The sequence below is a fragment of the Neoarius graeffei genome, chromosome 2 (genome assembly GCF_027579695.1).
Source record: "Neoarius graeffei isolate fNeoGra1 chromosome 2, fNeoGra1.pri, whole genome shotgun sequence".
NCBI classification, from domain to species: Eukaryota; Metazoa; Chordata; class Actinopteri; order Siluriformes; family Ariidae; genus Neoarius; species Neoarius graeffei.
In genome coordinates, this window is record NC_083570.1 from 126,730,422 (window position 1) to 126,748,268 (window position 17,847).

The 17,847-nt window shown below is 43.2% G+C and overlaps 1 protein-coding gene across 2 annotated transcripts; it reads left to right on the forward strand.

The window, feature by feature from the left end:
- The first annotated feature begins 7,478 nt into the window (after window positions 1–7,478).
- On the forward strand, window positions 7,479–14,230 carry LOC132882275 (glutathione S-transferase A-like). 2 transcript variants are annotated; one of them, XM_060915565.1, is made up of 6 exons: window positions 7,480–7,790; window positions 7,952–8,017; window positions 8,834–8,939; window positions 13,504–13,622; window positions 13,698–13,786; window positions 13,999–14,230. In XM_060915565.1, exons 1-6 carry the CDS (start codon window positions 7,623–7,625, stop codon window positions 14,129–14,131), a joined length of 681 nt encoding a protein of 226 aa, XP_060771548.1. In that variant the 5' UTR covers window positions 7,480–7,622; the 3' UTR covers window positions 14,132–14,230. The 2 variants fall into 2 exon arrangements, with proteins under 2 accessions (XP_060771549.1, XP_060771548.1); XM_060915566.1 differs by lacking the exon at window positions 7,952–8,017 and having other exon boundaries at window positions 7,479–7,790.
- The last annotated feature ends 3,617 nt before the right edge of the window (window positions 14,231–17,847 follow it).

Sequence of the window (17,847 nt, forward strand, 5' to 3'; positions counted from 1 at the left end):
GTGTTACCGGTACTATGATGCACAGCTGATGTAGATGGCTCTGGGATAACCTCCCAACTAACACTATGCTAGGATCCCCCCATGATGTGTTACTGCAGAACCCACCCACCACTACTCACTCCATTAAATACTTAAACCGTGGTCAGTCTGTTCCCAGAATTAGTGGGTGGGTGAGGCATGGACTAAACACCATCTCTATACTTTGATTTTTCCTCCAAAAATGGATCTGGACAGACACCAGTGGGTATTTGTGAACATCCCCATGCACACACAAAACCGTCACCAAACATGCTCTCCCCAATGCCTCACCTTACACCAAGCTTTGGCGGATGGAGGTCTGATGACAGCCTGAATCCACCAACCTGTGGTACCCGGTATGTCCTCCATCACGTGGCACTGGTCCTAGAAGGGCCCAGGCTCCCCGCAGCACCAGCACAAAGGCTCAGGCCTCACCTCTGCACTGGTGGTATGGGGATCACTCACCTCTGGGGGAGAAGACACAGAAACACAAGGGGAAGGGGGGGCATGGGCTCGGCCAGCTGGCTGCAAGAGAGTCGATCCCCACTTCTATGGTGCAGAGCTAGGAAGAACGGAGAGAGAGCGAGAGAGAGAAGAGGCAGGATGCCTGCCTACCACTGGAACTGTTGCCAGATGTTCCTCAGCCAGAGTGATGATGCTATCCAGCAGTGCCCAACAGTGTCACGGAATGCACGCGGCTGTTCCTCTTGGCAGCCAAGTGATGAACTGCTCCAGTGTGACCATGTCACTGATACCCTTGGCATCGTAATCTTCCGCCCTCAGCTACCACCGGCAGGGGTGTTGTTGGCTGAACCTGAATGGCTGTCTAAACTCTTCCAGAATCAGCATGTGGAAACACTGATGATGATGCTTGAGGGTGTGGCCAACGTGTTACATAATGGTGCATTTTAAGGCTGCATACTCCAGCCTGCTGTGGGGCCGGGTACTCCAGCCTGCTGTTAGGGGTAGTTGCTGTGCAGCAAGTTGTGCTTCTCCACTCAGGAGCAGCAGTAAACACACTGTTTGCTGTTTGACTGGCCATCCCCACGCCTCCGTGGCTTGCTCAAAGAGCATGAGGAGGGTCTCCAGATGATCATGAGGCCCCATCTTCATCAGTGTGACATGGGAGAAGCCTACAGACCCTGCTGCTGAGGTACTGGCCAATGTGCGCAGGTTCCAGAACTCCTGACGATCCTCCTAATGTTTAATGTCACTACATGATGCAGAAAAACTAGTTCATGCTTTTGTTCCCTCCAGGTTGGATTATTGTAATGCCTTACTGTCTGGATGTTCCAATAAGTGCATAAACAAGCTCCAGTTAGTTCAAAATGCAGCAGCAAGAGTCCTTACTAGAACTAGAAAATATGACCCCATCACCCCTGTCTTATCCACACTGCGTTGGCTCCCAATCAAATTTCGTATTGATTATAAAATACTACTATTGACCTTTAAAGCACTGAATGGTCTCGCACCACAGTACCTGAGTGAACTTCTGCTCCTCTATGACCCGCCACGCCTACTTAGATCAAAAGGTGCAGGCTATCTGCTGGTACCTCGTATAGTGAAGGCTACATCAGGGGGCAGAGCCTTTTCTTACAAAGCCCCACAGTTATGGAACAGCCTTCCAAGTAATGTTCGGGAATCAGACACAGTCTCAGTGTTTAAGTCTCGGCTGAAAACAGATCTGTTTAGTCAAGCCTTGTGTTAATGGTGTTTATGAGGTAAAGGAGTAGATCTGGAGGGTCCTCAGACATAGAGTGTTTTGGTAAACTGGGATGTATGGATGCTGTCAGTCCCCACTCGCTTGCTCACTCGAGTTTGTTGACGGTGCAGTGGCTGCTGCTTTATGTCCTGGGGCTCCCTCATGCCTGTGTTACCTTCTGGCTCTCCCCTTTTAGTTATGCTGTCATAGTTAGTTGCCGGAGTCCCTGCTTGTACTCAGTGCAATATGTATACTGCTCCTACTTATTCAGGTGACATTGGGCATACCTAACAACCTGTGTTTTTTTTTTCTCTTCCCCCCCCAAAAAAAAAAAAATCTGTCCCTCTGAGTTACATGTCAATCCTGGGATCGAGATGCTGAACCTCTTCTGCTCCTGAGACCTGCCTGATCCATCCTGGTGCCTTGTGTCTGGTTGGAGTCTCATTGCATCGCTCCTGTGGAGGGCGGCCCCATGTGGACAGTTGAAAGTCACACCTGGAGGACGCTCTGGACTCTTGCAGTGGTGCTTTTGTGGCTGGGGACTGCAGTTGACTTGCTGACTTTAGGGCTGCAGTTGACTTGCTGACTTTAGGGCTCCAGTTCACTTGCTGACTTTGGGGCTGTGGTTGCCATGAACGGTTTTGTTGCTCGGGTTTCCGTCGGTGGGGGGGTTATGGCATCAATGAACCTGACTTTATGTTGGGACTGTTAATGTTATGGTCATGTTGTCTGTTGTTGCCCAGGTGGGGATGGGTTCCCTTTTGGGTCTGGTTCCTCTCGGGGTTTCTTCGTGTCGTCTGGGGGAGTTTTTCCTTGCCACAGGCTTGCTCATTGGGGATAGATTAGGGATAAAATTAGCTCATATTTTAAGTAGATCAAATTCTGTAAAGCTGCTTAGCGACAATGTTTATTGTTAAAAGTGCTATACAAATAAACTTGACTTGACTCCTACTGGGCCTGCATCAGTGCTTCGAAGCACTACTCCTGTTCTTGGCACAGGGTGACCTGTGCCTGGTGCTGGTTCTGTTGGGCAGCAGTGAGTGCATAGATGAGCTCCTTAAATGGCGAGGACTCCATGCCGGCAGTTTGCTTCAGTATCCCGAGTTTTGGCACCAGTGTAACACTGTCTTATGGGGGTGGTGGAATACTGAAACACTGGGACAGGCGAGTTAATTGCTGGGCAATTTTTATTTATGCTTTTCAACTTTAAATGTTGCTTCTCTTATACGTGTGCGCACACAAACACAGTATGCAGTGAAGCTCTCTCCCTCTCTGCTTCTGCCCTTCATATAAGCTCCCAGCTGTCACTGCAAAACACACACACACACACACACACACACACACACACACACACACACACACACACGTGCAGCATTAATTTAACACAAGTGTGATCGTTTTGCCCCTCACCTTCCCCAGCCTTGCCCTCCATTCACAAATTGGTGCTTGACCATGCCCCCACTGCCACAACACGTTTCCAGTATGTGATGGTCCATCCCAGACACCTCCAAAACCAGAGAAGTCGATGGTGCTTCTGGACATAGTTAACATAAGGCTTCCTTTTTGCACAGTAAAATTTTAACTGGTGTTTGTGGATGTAACGCCGTATTGAAGCTTGACAACAGTTTGCAAAAGTAATCCCGAGCCCATGTGGTTCTATTGGCTATAGATGAATGACAGTTCTTGATGCAGTGCCATCTGAGAGATTGGAGATCACGGGTGTTCAAGATTGTGCTTGAGTCTTTGCCCTTTACACACCAAAATTCCTTCAGATTCCTTGAATCGTTTAAATATATTCTGCACCTTACAATGTGAAATATGTACAATGCAAAACCACATTCAAACCCTTTCCTATCTTTCTTTGCACAGCATTTAAATGTTTTTTAAATATTTCACTAATTTTCTCACACATTTATTGACAAACTGGAGATCCTTGGCCCATCTTTGCTCCTCAAAGACTAGGCCTTTCCTGGATGCTGATTTTGTATGAAATCATGATTACAATCACCTGTTGCAAATCACATCATTATTTAATTGTTTTACCTCATTACTAGCCCTACATTGCTGTATCCCGACTTTGTTTGGAATGGGTCTCAGGCCTGAAATGCAGGAATGGATGGACATTAACAAATGAAGTTGACCAACAAAACGTGAAATATCTTGGGTTCATTCTATCTGCAAAGAAATACAAGTCAAAGTCAATTTAGAAATCACTGGGTTACTAGCTCTGATTTTGCATTTCAACAATGAACATGGCGACAGTAGATTTCAGAGCAACTATTCTGCCAACATGTTCTGGTTTGTCCCTGTGATGTGACACAGAGAAATGACTATTGATTCCTCTCCAAAGCATTCTGCCATTGTTGTTGGGTGTGAGTCTGGTGCTGAGATGACAACACATCATACTTCGGCCACCCGGCCACCCACCACACACACACACACACAGATTTTACACTGGTATTGCACTAGCAGACATTTCTGAGGACATGCTTGTGTTGTTAAAAACAAAGTAATCCAGTGGATCTTGTGTCACTGCTCATTGTATATAATTTTTAGATAGTTTAGTTTTTATAAACATTATACTTTATACATTCAACATTATCAAGTCAAGTTAACTTTTGTCACAACCTGGCTCATAAGGCCAAACAAAATAATATGTGTTTCCTGGGTTTTCAAAATAGGGTAGGTAGGTAGGTAAAAAAAATTTGTTTATCTCAAAAGTTTACAACAAATTTTCTAGGGTAGGTAGGAAAAAGTGAGAAGTTTCCTTTGAAAACTTTTTTTTTTGCAAAATACTCATTCAAAACTAAACCTAGTCATCAGATATCGATGATATAAGGATGCACTTGTATATAAATTGTTCTAATAATGATGGCATACTTTCATTTTCCAGGTAAAATGGGAATATTTTGGTGGATGATCTATTTGGTGGTGGCCAGAGTGGTGGTGGTGGTGGTCCAGTACCTACAGTAGATCTATCCCTTCAGTTCTGAACATCTCATCTCATCATCTCTAGCCGCTTTATCCTTCTACAGGGTCGCAGGCAAGCTGGAGCCTATCCCAGCTGACTATGGGCGAAAGGCGGGGTACACCCTGGACAAGTCGCCAGGTCATCACAGGGCTGACACATAGACACAGACAACCATTCACACTCACATTCACACCTACGCTCAATTTAGAGTCACCAGTTAACCTAACCTGCATGTCTTTGGACTGTGGGGGAAACCGGAGCACCCGGAGGAAACCCACGCGGACACGGGGAGAACATGCAAACTCCGCACAGAAAGGCCCTCGCCGGCCCCGGGGCTCGAACCCAGGACCTTCTTGCTGTGAGGCGACAGCGCTAACCACTACACCACCGTGCCGCCAGTTCTGAACATTTCCAAAATATATTTTTATATACTAGTGGGGACTTTCATACTTAAAACTGATGTCTTGTGTGTTTATCAAAATTGGGTGCGTGCCTAACATCTCGGCCTTAATGACATTATATTTGCTTCATGTTTTTTCTTATTCTGTCTATGAATGCAATGTTCACTTATGTTGTTCTAATGAATACAGCTGCTCCGTGCCATTTTCTTTTCAAATAAAGAAACTAAAATTCCTATATTTAAGTTTCCCATTCTGTGTTTGTAAATTGTTGCAAAATAAATGCAAACGCTTTCATTTTTCAGCCCTGTTAGTCCATGGTTCATACTATTTGCTCTAAGGTTTAAATCAGGAGGAAATCAAGGAATGTATCATTTCACTGACACAAACTCCTCCAATTTCAGATTTATTATCAATTCAGATATCTTAAGTTGAGTATAGAATAGCATTGGAAGTGTTGAATACCTGATTTATACCCTGAGCAAACAGTTCCTTGTGATGTATGCATTATTTCAATCACTCTCTAGCCATATCCACACTAAATTATTTTCCCCGCACGAGACCTCTGCCCTGTCCCCAAAGAACCAGCACTGCCAGGGCGGGCTAGCCCCGCGCCTCGGGACGAAGAGCCACGGTGCTCGGCTTTAGTTTCGTTTTTATATCGGCGGCTCCTGCCCGACTTTGGATGCTCGTAACTCGGGCAGAGGAGGTCCCAGACTCCCCAATTTACTCCTGACGGGCCTCGTGTCTTTTGGCAAATACCAAGTGGTTTATATGACATGCCCTAGCGGTTCTTGTTTGACTCACCAGGTGGCTGCCAAGCAGGTAGGGTCAGGCGCGAGAAATAGTTTGTTTATCGTGGCCATAAACAGTTGAAGGGTCACAGTGTTTTTACAGGGTCGGTCGGGTAACCGGAAACACATATATTATTTTGTTTGGCCAAAGGCCATGACACAGGAGACACACTGTTTTGCAGCATTAAATAAAGTAATTTATTAAACAACTCCAATTTAACCAAAGAAACAGCATAACAAAACAGATATCCAGAAGGCCGTCGCCTCCTAGACAGACACAGCATCAGGGAGAAGCCAGCATGTAAGCAAGCTGAGGCCAGCCATCTTTGAAACATACAGGTTTTTATCACAGGCCAAACAGGTGAAGCCAATTCCCAGTCTGAAAGGGAAGGACTAAATCTGGAATGGACCTCAGGAAAAACACTCCCAAAGAGAGAGAGAGAGAGAGAGAGGGACAAAGAACACGAACATCTATTTAAAAAAGTGATAAAGTCACAAACAAACATTTTTAGCCATATACATTACACATTATACTCTATACTTTACACATTAAACATTACCAGGAGCAATTCTGTAAATAAAAATCTGTGCATTAATCTTTGTATTATGTGTCGTTTGCACTGCCTCACTGCACTCTGACTGCCCTGTAGATTTTTTAGTATATTGTGTCTTGTCTGGAAATATCCTGCATATTCTCTGTATATGGTGTTCTGTTTATATTGTTGGTAGCATATGTTTTTATGATGTATATTGTATATTATATTGTATAGTCTTGATATTATAGATATTTTTATGCATATGTTGTATATTATTGATATTGTTTATTAGAGATAGATATATTATAGATATTTAAATTACAGATAAATATTATATCTCATCTCATTATCTGTAGCCGCTTTATCCTTCTACAGGGTTGCAGGCAAGCTGGATCCTATCCCAGCTGACTACGGGTGAAAGGCGGGGTTCACCCTGGACAAGTCGCCAGGTCATCACAGGGCTGACACATAGACACAGACAACCATTCACACTCACATTCACACCTACGCTCAATTTAGAGTCACCAGTTAACCTAACCTGCATGTCTTTGGACTGTGGGGGAAACCGGAGCACCCAGAGGAAACCCACGCGGACACGGGGAGAACATGCAAACTCCGCACAGAAAGGCCCTCGCCGGCCCCGGGGCTCGAACCCGGACCTTCTTGCTGTGAGGCAACAGCGCTAACCACTACACCACCGTGCCGCCTAAATATTATATAATACATATATTTTAGACATTGTGTGTAATATAGGTATTGTATATTATGTATATTGTATATAACAGTTATACTAGTTATTGTAGATTTCATATTTATTATATTGTGTGATGTCTATATTGTACATGACAGTTACATATATATATATATTTCTTATATTACATATACACAACTTACATATACATATATTCACGCTTCCCCCAACACATGAAAGACACCAACTGCTGGAAACAAATTCCTTGTGGGTCAACAAACTTGGCCAGTCGACATTATTGTGGTTCTAATTCTGATTATATATAATAGCGCCATCTGGTGGTGAGTAAAAGCAGGAAGCGTCTCTCTCGGAAGAGGAAGGGGTGGTGTGTGCTTCACCAATCCATGATCGTGTTCTTCTGTCTGGAGCAAAAGGGCAAAGAGGTCCAAAGTGCAGTTTTGCAGCCTGCCGCGGTTTCTCAGAGTATTTTATCCACCTTGTGGGTGTAAAACATGGCTGAAAGCATGATGCTGTACTGGGGCTCGGGATCTCCTCCATGCTGGAGAGTCCTGATCGCTCTGGAGGAGAAGAACCTGCAGGGGTTTCAACACAAACTGCTCTCTTTCGATAAAGGAGAGCACAAGAGTGAGGAGGTGATGAAGCTGAACCCGAGAGGACAGGTGATCAACACCACACAGACCAAAGGATTCTCATTTCTACTTCATTTCTTCATGTAGAACTGATCCAGCACTTTATACACACACTATATGATAAAACACATTCATATAACTCACACCATCACAGGACTAGGACTTATTCATCTGTCTGTTTGTTTATTGAGCTTCCAACCTTTAAACATGGAGATGTGGTGGTGAATGAATCCTTCGCTGCCTGCTTGTATCTGGAGGTAAGGGGAACATGGAGCCTGCACTGCTCAGGGGAAAGGGTCGCCAGGTGACGTCATACACTCATTTCCATAGCCAGTGAATGGTCAGAGCGTGGATGCAGATCAGAAGGTGTTCCATGAAATATAATAATGACTTCATGATGAATTATGTCATGATTCACTTTTCTGAGACTTTGACCATCTTATGAGGTTTATTTATTTAACTACAAACTCACTGGAAGCAGCTGATGAGATTTTTTAAAATTAACCAGAGACACGTGCAGGTCTGAGCTCAGCCTTTGATGTCAGGATTCGAACCAAGGACATAAAATCTGTTATAGTCCTAGATAGCGCTTTCGACCACTCAACCATGGAGGATTATATCACAAACTGAGGTTATGTAAATGTGGCACTTACACAGCCAGTACACGGTGGCGCCGCATCACAACCGTGTAATCGCTCCCTGAGGCTGGCACGCCAATTACATTCTTAACCTCGCTCAAACTTGGTTAAACACGCGCATACAGAAAAGTGCCTCGATAGGCTTCACCCAAAGGCTGAGCTGATAATCTAACTTATTTATTTTTATAGACTCTATATAAATCATTGAGCAGGTTTTTTATGCAAAATCGCTTGGAACTCATGAGCCAACTTTTATACTGTGAGACATATTTTATATCACAGAACTGCTTTTCAGAATCCTGATGTTTTTGTTATATTGCTCAGCCACGTTCTAGCTGTCTAGTATGTAACATAAACACCTTGTGTAAAGTGTGTGTGTGTGTGTGTGTGTGTGTGTGTGTGTGTGTGTGTGTGTGTGTGTGTGTGTGTGTGTAGAATCAGTTTAAGTCTCAGGGCACTCAGCTGATTCCGGATGATGTGAAGGAGCAGGCGCTCGTGTTGCAGCGTGCGTTTGAGGCCCTCGCACTGCAGCAGAAAATGTGTATGTATAATAACACTGTACGCATTTTTAATACAACCCCGATTCCAAAAAAGTTGGGACAAAGTACAAATTGTGAATAAAAATGGAATGCAATGATGTGGAAGTTTGAAAATTCCATATTTTATTCAGAATAGAACATAGATGACATATCAAATGTTTAAACTGAGAAAATGTATCATTTAAAGAGAAAAATTAGGTGATTTTAAATTTCATGACAACAACACATCTCAAAAAAGTTGGGACAAGGCCATGTTTCCCACTGTGAGACATCCCCTTTTCTCTTTACAACAGTCTGTAAACGTCTGGGGACTGAGGAGACAAGTTGCTCAAGTTTAGGGATAGGAATGTTAACCCATTCTTGTCTAATGTAGGATTCTAGTTGCTCAACTGTCTTAGGTCTTTTTTGTCGTATCTTCCATTTTATGATGCGCCAAATGTTTTCTGTGGGTGAAAGATCTGGACTGCAGGCTGGCCAGTTCAGTACCCGGACCCTTCTTCTACGCAGCCATGATGCTGTAATTGATGCAGTATGTGGTTTGGCATTGTCATGTTGGAAAATGCAAGGTCTTCCCTGAAAGAGACGTCGTCTGGATGGGAGCATATGTTGCTCTAGAACCTGGATATACCTTTCAGCATTGATGGTGTCTTTCCAGATGTGTAAGCTGCCCATGCCACATGCAGTAATGCAACCCCATACCATCAGAGATGCAGGCTTCTGAACTGAGCGCTGATAACAACTCGGGTCGTCCTTCTCCTCTTTAGTCCGAATGACACGGCGTCCCTGATTTCCATAAAGAACTTCAAATTTTGATTCGTCTGACCACAGAACAGTTTTCCACTTTGCCACAGTCCATTTTAAATGAGCCTTGGCCCAGAGAAGACGTCTGCGCTTCTGGATCGTGTTTAGATACGGCTTCTTCTTTGAACTACAGAGTTTTAGCTGGCAACGGCGGATGGCACGGTGAATTGTGTTCACAGATAATGTTCTCTGGAAATATTCCTGAGCCCATTTTGTGATTTCCAATACAGAAGCATGCCTGTATGCGATGCAGTGCCGTCTAAGGGCCCGAAGATCACGGGCACCCAGTATGGTTTTCCGGCCTTGACCCTTACGCACAGAGATTCTTCCAGATTCTCTGAATCTTTTGATGATATTATGCATTGTAGATGATGATATGTTCAAACTCTTTGCAATTTTACACTGTCGAACTCCTTTCTGATATTGCTCCACTATTTGTCAGCGCAGAATTAGGGGGATTGGCAATCCTCTTCCCATCTTTACTTCTGAGAGCCACTGCCACTCCAAGATGCTCTTTTTATACCCAGTCATGTTAATGACCTATTGCCAATTGACCTAATGAGTTGCAATTTGGTCCTCCAGCTGTTCCTTTTTTGTCCCTTTAACTTTTCCAGCCTCTTATTGCCCCTGTCCCAACTTTTTTGAGATGTGTTGCTTTCATCAAATTTCAGATGAGCCAATATTTGGCATGAAATTTCAAAATGTCTCACTTTCGACATTTGATATGTTGTTTATGTTCTATTGTGAATACAATATCAGTTTTTGAGATTTGTAAATTATTGCATTCTGTTTTTATTTACAATTTGTACTTTGTCCCAACTTTTTTGGAATCGGGGTTGTACAATATCATATTTGCTACGGTGGTATAGTGGTTAGTACTGTTACCTCACAGCAAGAAGGTTCTGGGTTCGAGCCCAGTGGCTGACGGAGGCCTTTCTGTGTGGAGTTTGCATGTTCTCCCCGGGTTTCCCCCACAGTCCAAAGACATGCAGGTTAGGCTAATTGGTGTGGCTAAGGTTGGGCTAAATTGACCGTAGGTGTGAATGGTTGTGTGTCTCTATGTGTCAGCCGGGCGATAATCTGATGACTTGTCCAGGGTGTACCCCGCCTCTCGCCCATAGTCAGCTAGGATAGGCTCCAGCTCGCCCGTCACCCTGCACAGAATAAGCAGTTACGGATAATTGATGAATGGGATATTAGCTGTGCAGGTACACTGTATTTAGATTAATACATTATGTACCATAATTAATTATATAGAGTGAAGCTAATAAAACTTTTCCTCACTGATAAAAACGTTTTAAAAATACCTCCAAATTATTTTAAAATAATTTATTTTGCTAAGTCCCTGCACAGTTTATCACTGCAGTGTTTTTTGCTTTCAGAAGCGTTTCTGTGTGCACACTTTAATCTGTTGAAAAACAGAGGTGATGTTTGGGCCTGATTTCTGATATTTTTGTGCAACGTCATGAAAGCATTTGAAAACAGCTGCAGTTCCTGTTCTGAACACTGGGTGACGCTGTAAGCTAAAACTGAATTGAACTGCAATTTCTTTTGCTTTTCTTGTAAGATGTAATGTGCAGGTTGGAATGACATCATTTTACACATCAGCACGATCAACCTGCAAAGTGGAAAAATCCTCTCCATGTTTTTGTTCTCAGAAAGCGAGCCGCTAAACGATGCGTGATGAATATTTTCTCCTCAGAACAGTGACGAGTGTTGAGTGTTGAGTCAGTGTTATGGGTTTAACAGGTGAACGTGGCTGTGTGTTGACTGATATAAACATGTGGAGACAGTAAAACTCCTTTAAAAGTATGAAGTGCTGCTGTGTTGTTTTCTGATGCTGTGAGCCGCCATGTTTATTTGATGTTACTGTTAGATTAGATTAGATTAGATTAGATTAGATTAGATTAGATTAGATTAGATTAGATTAGATTAGATAAAACTTTATTGATCCCTTTGGGAGGGTTCCCTCAGGGAAATTAAGAGGGAAGGAACCCGTATTCTGTGTTTAAGGTTAAGTTAGAACTTGTAGTGGTCTTCTCACCTCCCAGTTCCTTCCTTGTTTACGGCGTGACGTCACATCAACATGGCCACTCACTCTGTGCACAGTGTAAAGTTCCTCTTCTCCACTTTTAAAGAAGTTTATTGCCATACTGACTTTAGATTTAGTCAACAGGAAATCTTTTGGTGGAGAGGGTGGAGACCTCGACTGGCTCTCGTAGCCTGCAGGGAATCGGCCGCCAGACATTTTGTCGCATGTCCCAGACCCGGTGAAATGCAACTGAATTGTCTTGGCCAGCCCTAAGGGTCCCATCTGCATCTGCCTGCACTCACTCTGATCTATAATTCCAACTGTCTCATTGCTGAGGAATGTGCTCCCATCACCCAATCAAGCATCCAGCCAGAGCAGATCGAAATGCTGAACCTCTTCTGCTCCTCGGACCTGCCTGATCCATCCTGGTGCCCTGTGTCTGGTTGGAGTCTCATCGCATCGCTCCTGTGGAGGACGGCCCCATGAGGACAGTTGAAAGTCACACCTGGAGGACGCTCTGGACTCTTACAGTAATGCTTTTATGGCTGAGGACTACAGTTGACTTGCTAACTTTAGGACTGCAGTTGTCATGAACAGTTTTGCACTCAAGTTTCCATCAATGAAGAGTTTATAACATCAACGAAACTGACTTCATGTTAAAACTGTTAATGTTATAGTCAGGCTGTCTGTTGTTGCCCAAATGAGGATGGGTTCCCTTTTGAGTCTGGTTCCTCTCGAGGTTTCTTCCTCATGTCGTCTGAGGGAGTTTTTCCTTGCCACCGTCACCACAGGCTTGCTCATTGGGGATAGATTAGGGACAAAATTAGCTCATGTTTTAAGTCGTTCAAATTGTGTAAAGCTGCTTTGCGACAATGTTTATTGTTAAAAGCGCGATACAAATAAACTTGATTTGACTTGACTAGATCAGTTCACACACACACACACACACACACACACACACACACACACACACACACACACACACAGCACTCAGTTAAATCTCTAACACTGACCATAATAATCACTGTTCTGAGAAGCTAATCATCAGCATTACAGTTATTACTAACGGTAAATGGCTAGCTTGTTGCTAGCGCTACTTGCTACTGTTCACTAGGTATAATATCAGTCCAAAATGTTCAAGTCAAATCAAATCAAGTTTATTTGTACAGCGCTTTTAACAATAAACATTGTCGCAAAGCAGCTTTACAGAATTTGAACGACTTAAAACATGAGCTAATTTTATCCCTAATCTATCCCCAATGAGCAAGCCTGTGGCGACGGTGGCAAGGAAAAACTCCCTCAGACGACATGAGGAAGAAACCTCGAGAGGAACCAGACTCAAAAGGGAACCCATCCTCATTTGGGCAACAACAGACAGCCTGACTATAATATTAACAGTTTTAACAGGTATAACCCTCAACTGTCCTCATGGGGCCGTCCTTCACAGGAGTGGGGCGATAAAACTCCGACCAGACACAGGGCACCAGGATGGATCAAGCAGGTCCAAAATGTTCTTTGAATGTTTGACCTGCACAGTCCCACCTACAAAACACCACAGACACAGCACAGGAGGATGGTGTGTGTTTGATGGATGACACGCATTTTGTGTGTGATGTGATTACAACATTATTGCATTTTTGTGATGTGTGTAAGCTATAGAAGTGTGTGTGTGTGTGTGTGTGTGTGTGTGTGTGTGTGTGTGTGTGTGTGTGTGTGTGATGCTGATTGTTCAGATGATTCTCTGTTCTACGATTACTTCGTCCCTGAACCTGAGAGACAAGAATCAGCACTGAAGAGACACATGGAGAACCTGAAGACTGAAGTCACACTGTGGGAGGGTTACCTACAGAAGGTACACGCATGTGCGAGCGCACACACAACATACACAACACACACTGACACACCAACACTCTGTGACTCTCTGTAGATGGGTAAAGGATCGTTCTTGGCTGGAAGAAACTTCTCTATGGCTGATGTCATTTTCTTCCCAATTGTTGCTTTCCTCCCAGACTATGGGTAAGTGTGTGTGTGTGTGTGTGTGTGTGTGTGTGTGTGTGTGTGTGTGTGTGTGTGTGTGATCAAATTAAATGTGTAATACAGTGAGTGGGGACTTGATAACGGCTATCTCTCACTCCTCCAGCGTTGTTGTGTTGAAGACAAGACCGCTCACGTAGACAATACGTACATATTTCTCTGTTCCTGTCTAATGTATGTATTGGCGTGTGCAGGCTGAGTAAGGAGCGCTATCCCAACCTGATGGAGTATTACGAGATGCTGAAGGAGCGTCCGAGCATTAAAGCCTCATGGCCTCCTCACTGGGCGGACAAGGCTACAGCAGGGGACACACTCAAAGACCTGTGAGGACACAGCGAAGGGATTTGGAACAGAGCCGCTCACTACCAGCTGTACTACTGTTCTACAAATAAAGGCTTCTACTCTAATCTTCTAATGTAACGCCAACACGATCGTCTCTCTCTCTTTACTTCCAGTATATAACACAAGTCCAATTTAATCGCCGCTTTTTCTGTACTATTACATGTTATTTTCTTCTTTAAAGCTGATTTGAAGAAAAACTAAATGTTTAATCTGATCTCATGACATTCAGCAATTTATATCACTTCATTTTTGAAAGGTTTTCTTCACCTCTTGCCCTCACCATCTCGAGATCAGTCGAGCTCTGGGGGTGAGTCGCGAAAGAAAGACAGGAACCCCATGAGTTCGCAGTCTTTATTCACAAGTCCCCAATGAGACGAGAGTATACAGGGGATTTTATATATGTGTGTGTGTGAGTGAAACCTTGGATCAATCATGTCATAATGTTCTGTATACATTTCATATTAGCAGATGTTCTAACAGATATCAACATTTACGCACAACCTTAGGTCGGAGATAGCACAGGGCAATATGATCTGATAGAATGTTCCAAAAGATATCAATATTACGTCTCGAGCAATGTGTCATCACAACAGTACAGCACACACTGAGACAGAAGAATTCAGTGCCTTCGAGCTGAAACAGTAAAACAGGATAAAGTAGAATATTAACAATATTAAGAATAAATCCTTACAATTATTTATCCTTACGAAGGAATAAATCCTAACAATTTTGAAACTCACTATTTTTCTAAAACAACTATATAAAATGCACAACAATGAACATTTAAAGATTAAAGAATAGCAATGTAAAAGAACGTTCTGTGTGAAGTTTGCTTCTTCAGTTTACACTGTAGCGTCGAGGCTAATGTCGCTAACAAGGAATGAAAGATTCTAGCCACCAGTTTAGCATCAGGTGTACTGTAAAGAATTACAGAATAAACAGACAGTAAACTCCATTAAAGTCCCATCATATGGCCAGTTGAGAGAAACCAGAGCTCCTCCATGAATTCCTAATGGTATTCTCGCCTCGTTAATATTTCAGGGTCATTGTACAATGTTGATAATCTCCCTCTCTCTCTCTCTCTCTCTCTCTCTCTCTCTCTCACACACACACACACACAGATCAGATAATTAACCTGCCGTTGCTGTGTCTGACACTCGTGATCAAAGCTGTATGTTGGGCTTCATATTTATGCGAATGTGATGTTCCAGGTGTATCTTGGTTGTGGTTCGGTATACAGTTGTGTCATTTCTCTCGGATTCGTTTTCCTCAGTAGAAAATTCAAGTGTGCCTTTAGCTCAGGTGGAATATTACAACTCCAGAACTATTGATGAAAATTTATCAACATGAAAATCCGAATTATTATTATTATTGTTGTTGTCTTTTTCCAATACTTTTGGCTATTTTCTCTCAAGGTGGCAATATCTGCACTTGAGTTCTGTACAATTTTAAGCTAAAAATGGATGTTCTGATTTATTACAGTGAGGTAAACATGAATGACGACAGGTTTGTCAGTTCCCTAATAATACACAACTGTCACTCTGTATTATGGAGAGTAGTTTCCAACCAGGAAGTGCATCTGCCCCCTGTATTATATTATATTTAAAGGTGGGTGATCGCGATCGATCTCTTCTGTGACACACTACACCTGAGACATTAATAATGGATAAGGTGGAGCTGTAGCACTTCAGGTGTGTTCAGATGTGTGTAGATGCGTTCAGTGAGTTCAGCTGAACCCACGTTTGTATTCAAGTGTGTTACGGTTGAGTTTCAGGACTACAAGTGCATTATAGCAACAGCAGCATGTCCAGGAGAAGATGGATTGAACTCAAGATCTGCCAGACCATCAGCTGCTCAGCTCCCACCAGACGCTCACACACACACACACCACCGACTAACACCACTGCAGGTATGTGCATATTAATAACACACTCACACCACTGACTAACACCACTGCAGGTATGTGCATATTAATAACACACTCACACCACTGACTAACACCACTGCAGGTATGCGCATATTAATAACACACTCACACCACTGACTAACACCACTGCAGGTATGCGCATATTAATAACACACACACACACCACTGACTAACACCACTGCAGGTATGCGCATATTAATAACACACACACACACCACTGACTAACACCACTGCAGGTATGCGCATATTAATAACACTCACACACCACTGACTAACACCACTGCAGGTATGCGCATATTAATAACACTCACACACCACTGACTAACACCACTGCAGGTATGTGCATATTAATAACACACTCACACCACTGACTAACACCACTGCAGGTATGTGCATATTAATAACACACACTCACCACTGACTAACACCACTGCAGGTATGGGCATATTAATAACACACACACACACCACTGACTAACACCACTGCAGGTATGTGCATATTAATAACACTCACACACCACTGACTAACACCACTGCAGGTATGCGCATATTAATAACACTCACACACCACTGACTAACACCACTGCAGGTATGTGCATATTAATAACACACACACACACCACTGACTAACACCACTGCAGGTATGTGCATATTAATAACACACACACACACCACTGACTAACACCACTGCAGGTATGTGCATATTAATAACACTCACACACCACTGACTAACACCACTGCAGGTATGCGCATATTAATAACACACACTCACACCACTGACTAACACCACTGCAGGTATGTGCATATTAATAACACACACACACACCACTGACTAACACCACTGCAGGTATGTGCATATTAATAACACACACTCACACCACTGACTAACACCACTGCAGGTATGAGCATATTAATAACACACACACACACCACTGACTAACACCACTGCAGGTATGAGCATATTAATAACACACTCACACCACTGACTAACACCACTGCAGGTATGCGCATATTAATAACACACTCACACCACTGACTAACACCACTGCAGGTATGTGCATATTAATAACACACTCACACCACTGACTAACACCACTGCAGGTATGTGCATATTAATAACACTCACACACCACTGACTAACACCACTGCAGGTATGTGCATATTAATAACACACACACACACCACTGACTAACACCACTGCAGGTATGCGCATATTAATAACACACACTCACCACTGACTAACACCACTGCAGGTATGCGCATATTAATAACACTCACACACCACTGACTAACACCACTGCAGGTATGTGCATATTAATAACACACTCACACCACTGACTAACACCACTGCAGGTATGTGCATATTAATAACACACTCACACCACTGACTAACACCACTGCAGGTATGTGCATATTAATAACACACTCACACCACTGACTAACACCACTGCAGGTATGTGCATATTAATAACACACACACACACCACTGACTAACACCACTGCAGGTATGCGCATATTAATAACACACACACACCACTGACTAACACCACTGCAGGTATGCGCATATTAATAACACACACACACACCACTGACTAACACCACTGCAGGTATGTGCATATTAATAACACTCACACACCACTGACTAACACCACTGCAGGTATGTGCATATTAATAACACACACACACACCACTGACTAACACCACTGCAGGTATGTGCATATTAATAACACACTCACACCACTGACTAACACCACTGCAGGTATGTGCATATTAAT

Bases quoted from the DNA above. Each gene is read 5' to 3' on its own strand.
- LOC132882275 (XM_060915565.1), top strand. From the start codon at position 7,623: ATGGCTGAAAGCATGATGCTGTACTGGGGCTCGGGATCTCCTCCATGC. The intron at 7,791-7,951 runs GTGATCAACACC...TTGTTTATTGAG, and splicing joins AGCTGAACCCGAGAGGACAG to CTTCCAACCTTTAAACATGG. The intron at 13,787-13,998 runs GTAAGTGTGTGT...TGGCGTGTGCAG, and splicing joins GCTTTCCTCCCAGACTATGG to GCTGAGTAAGGAGCGCTATC.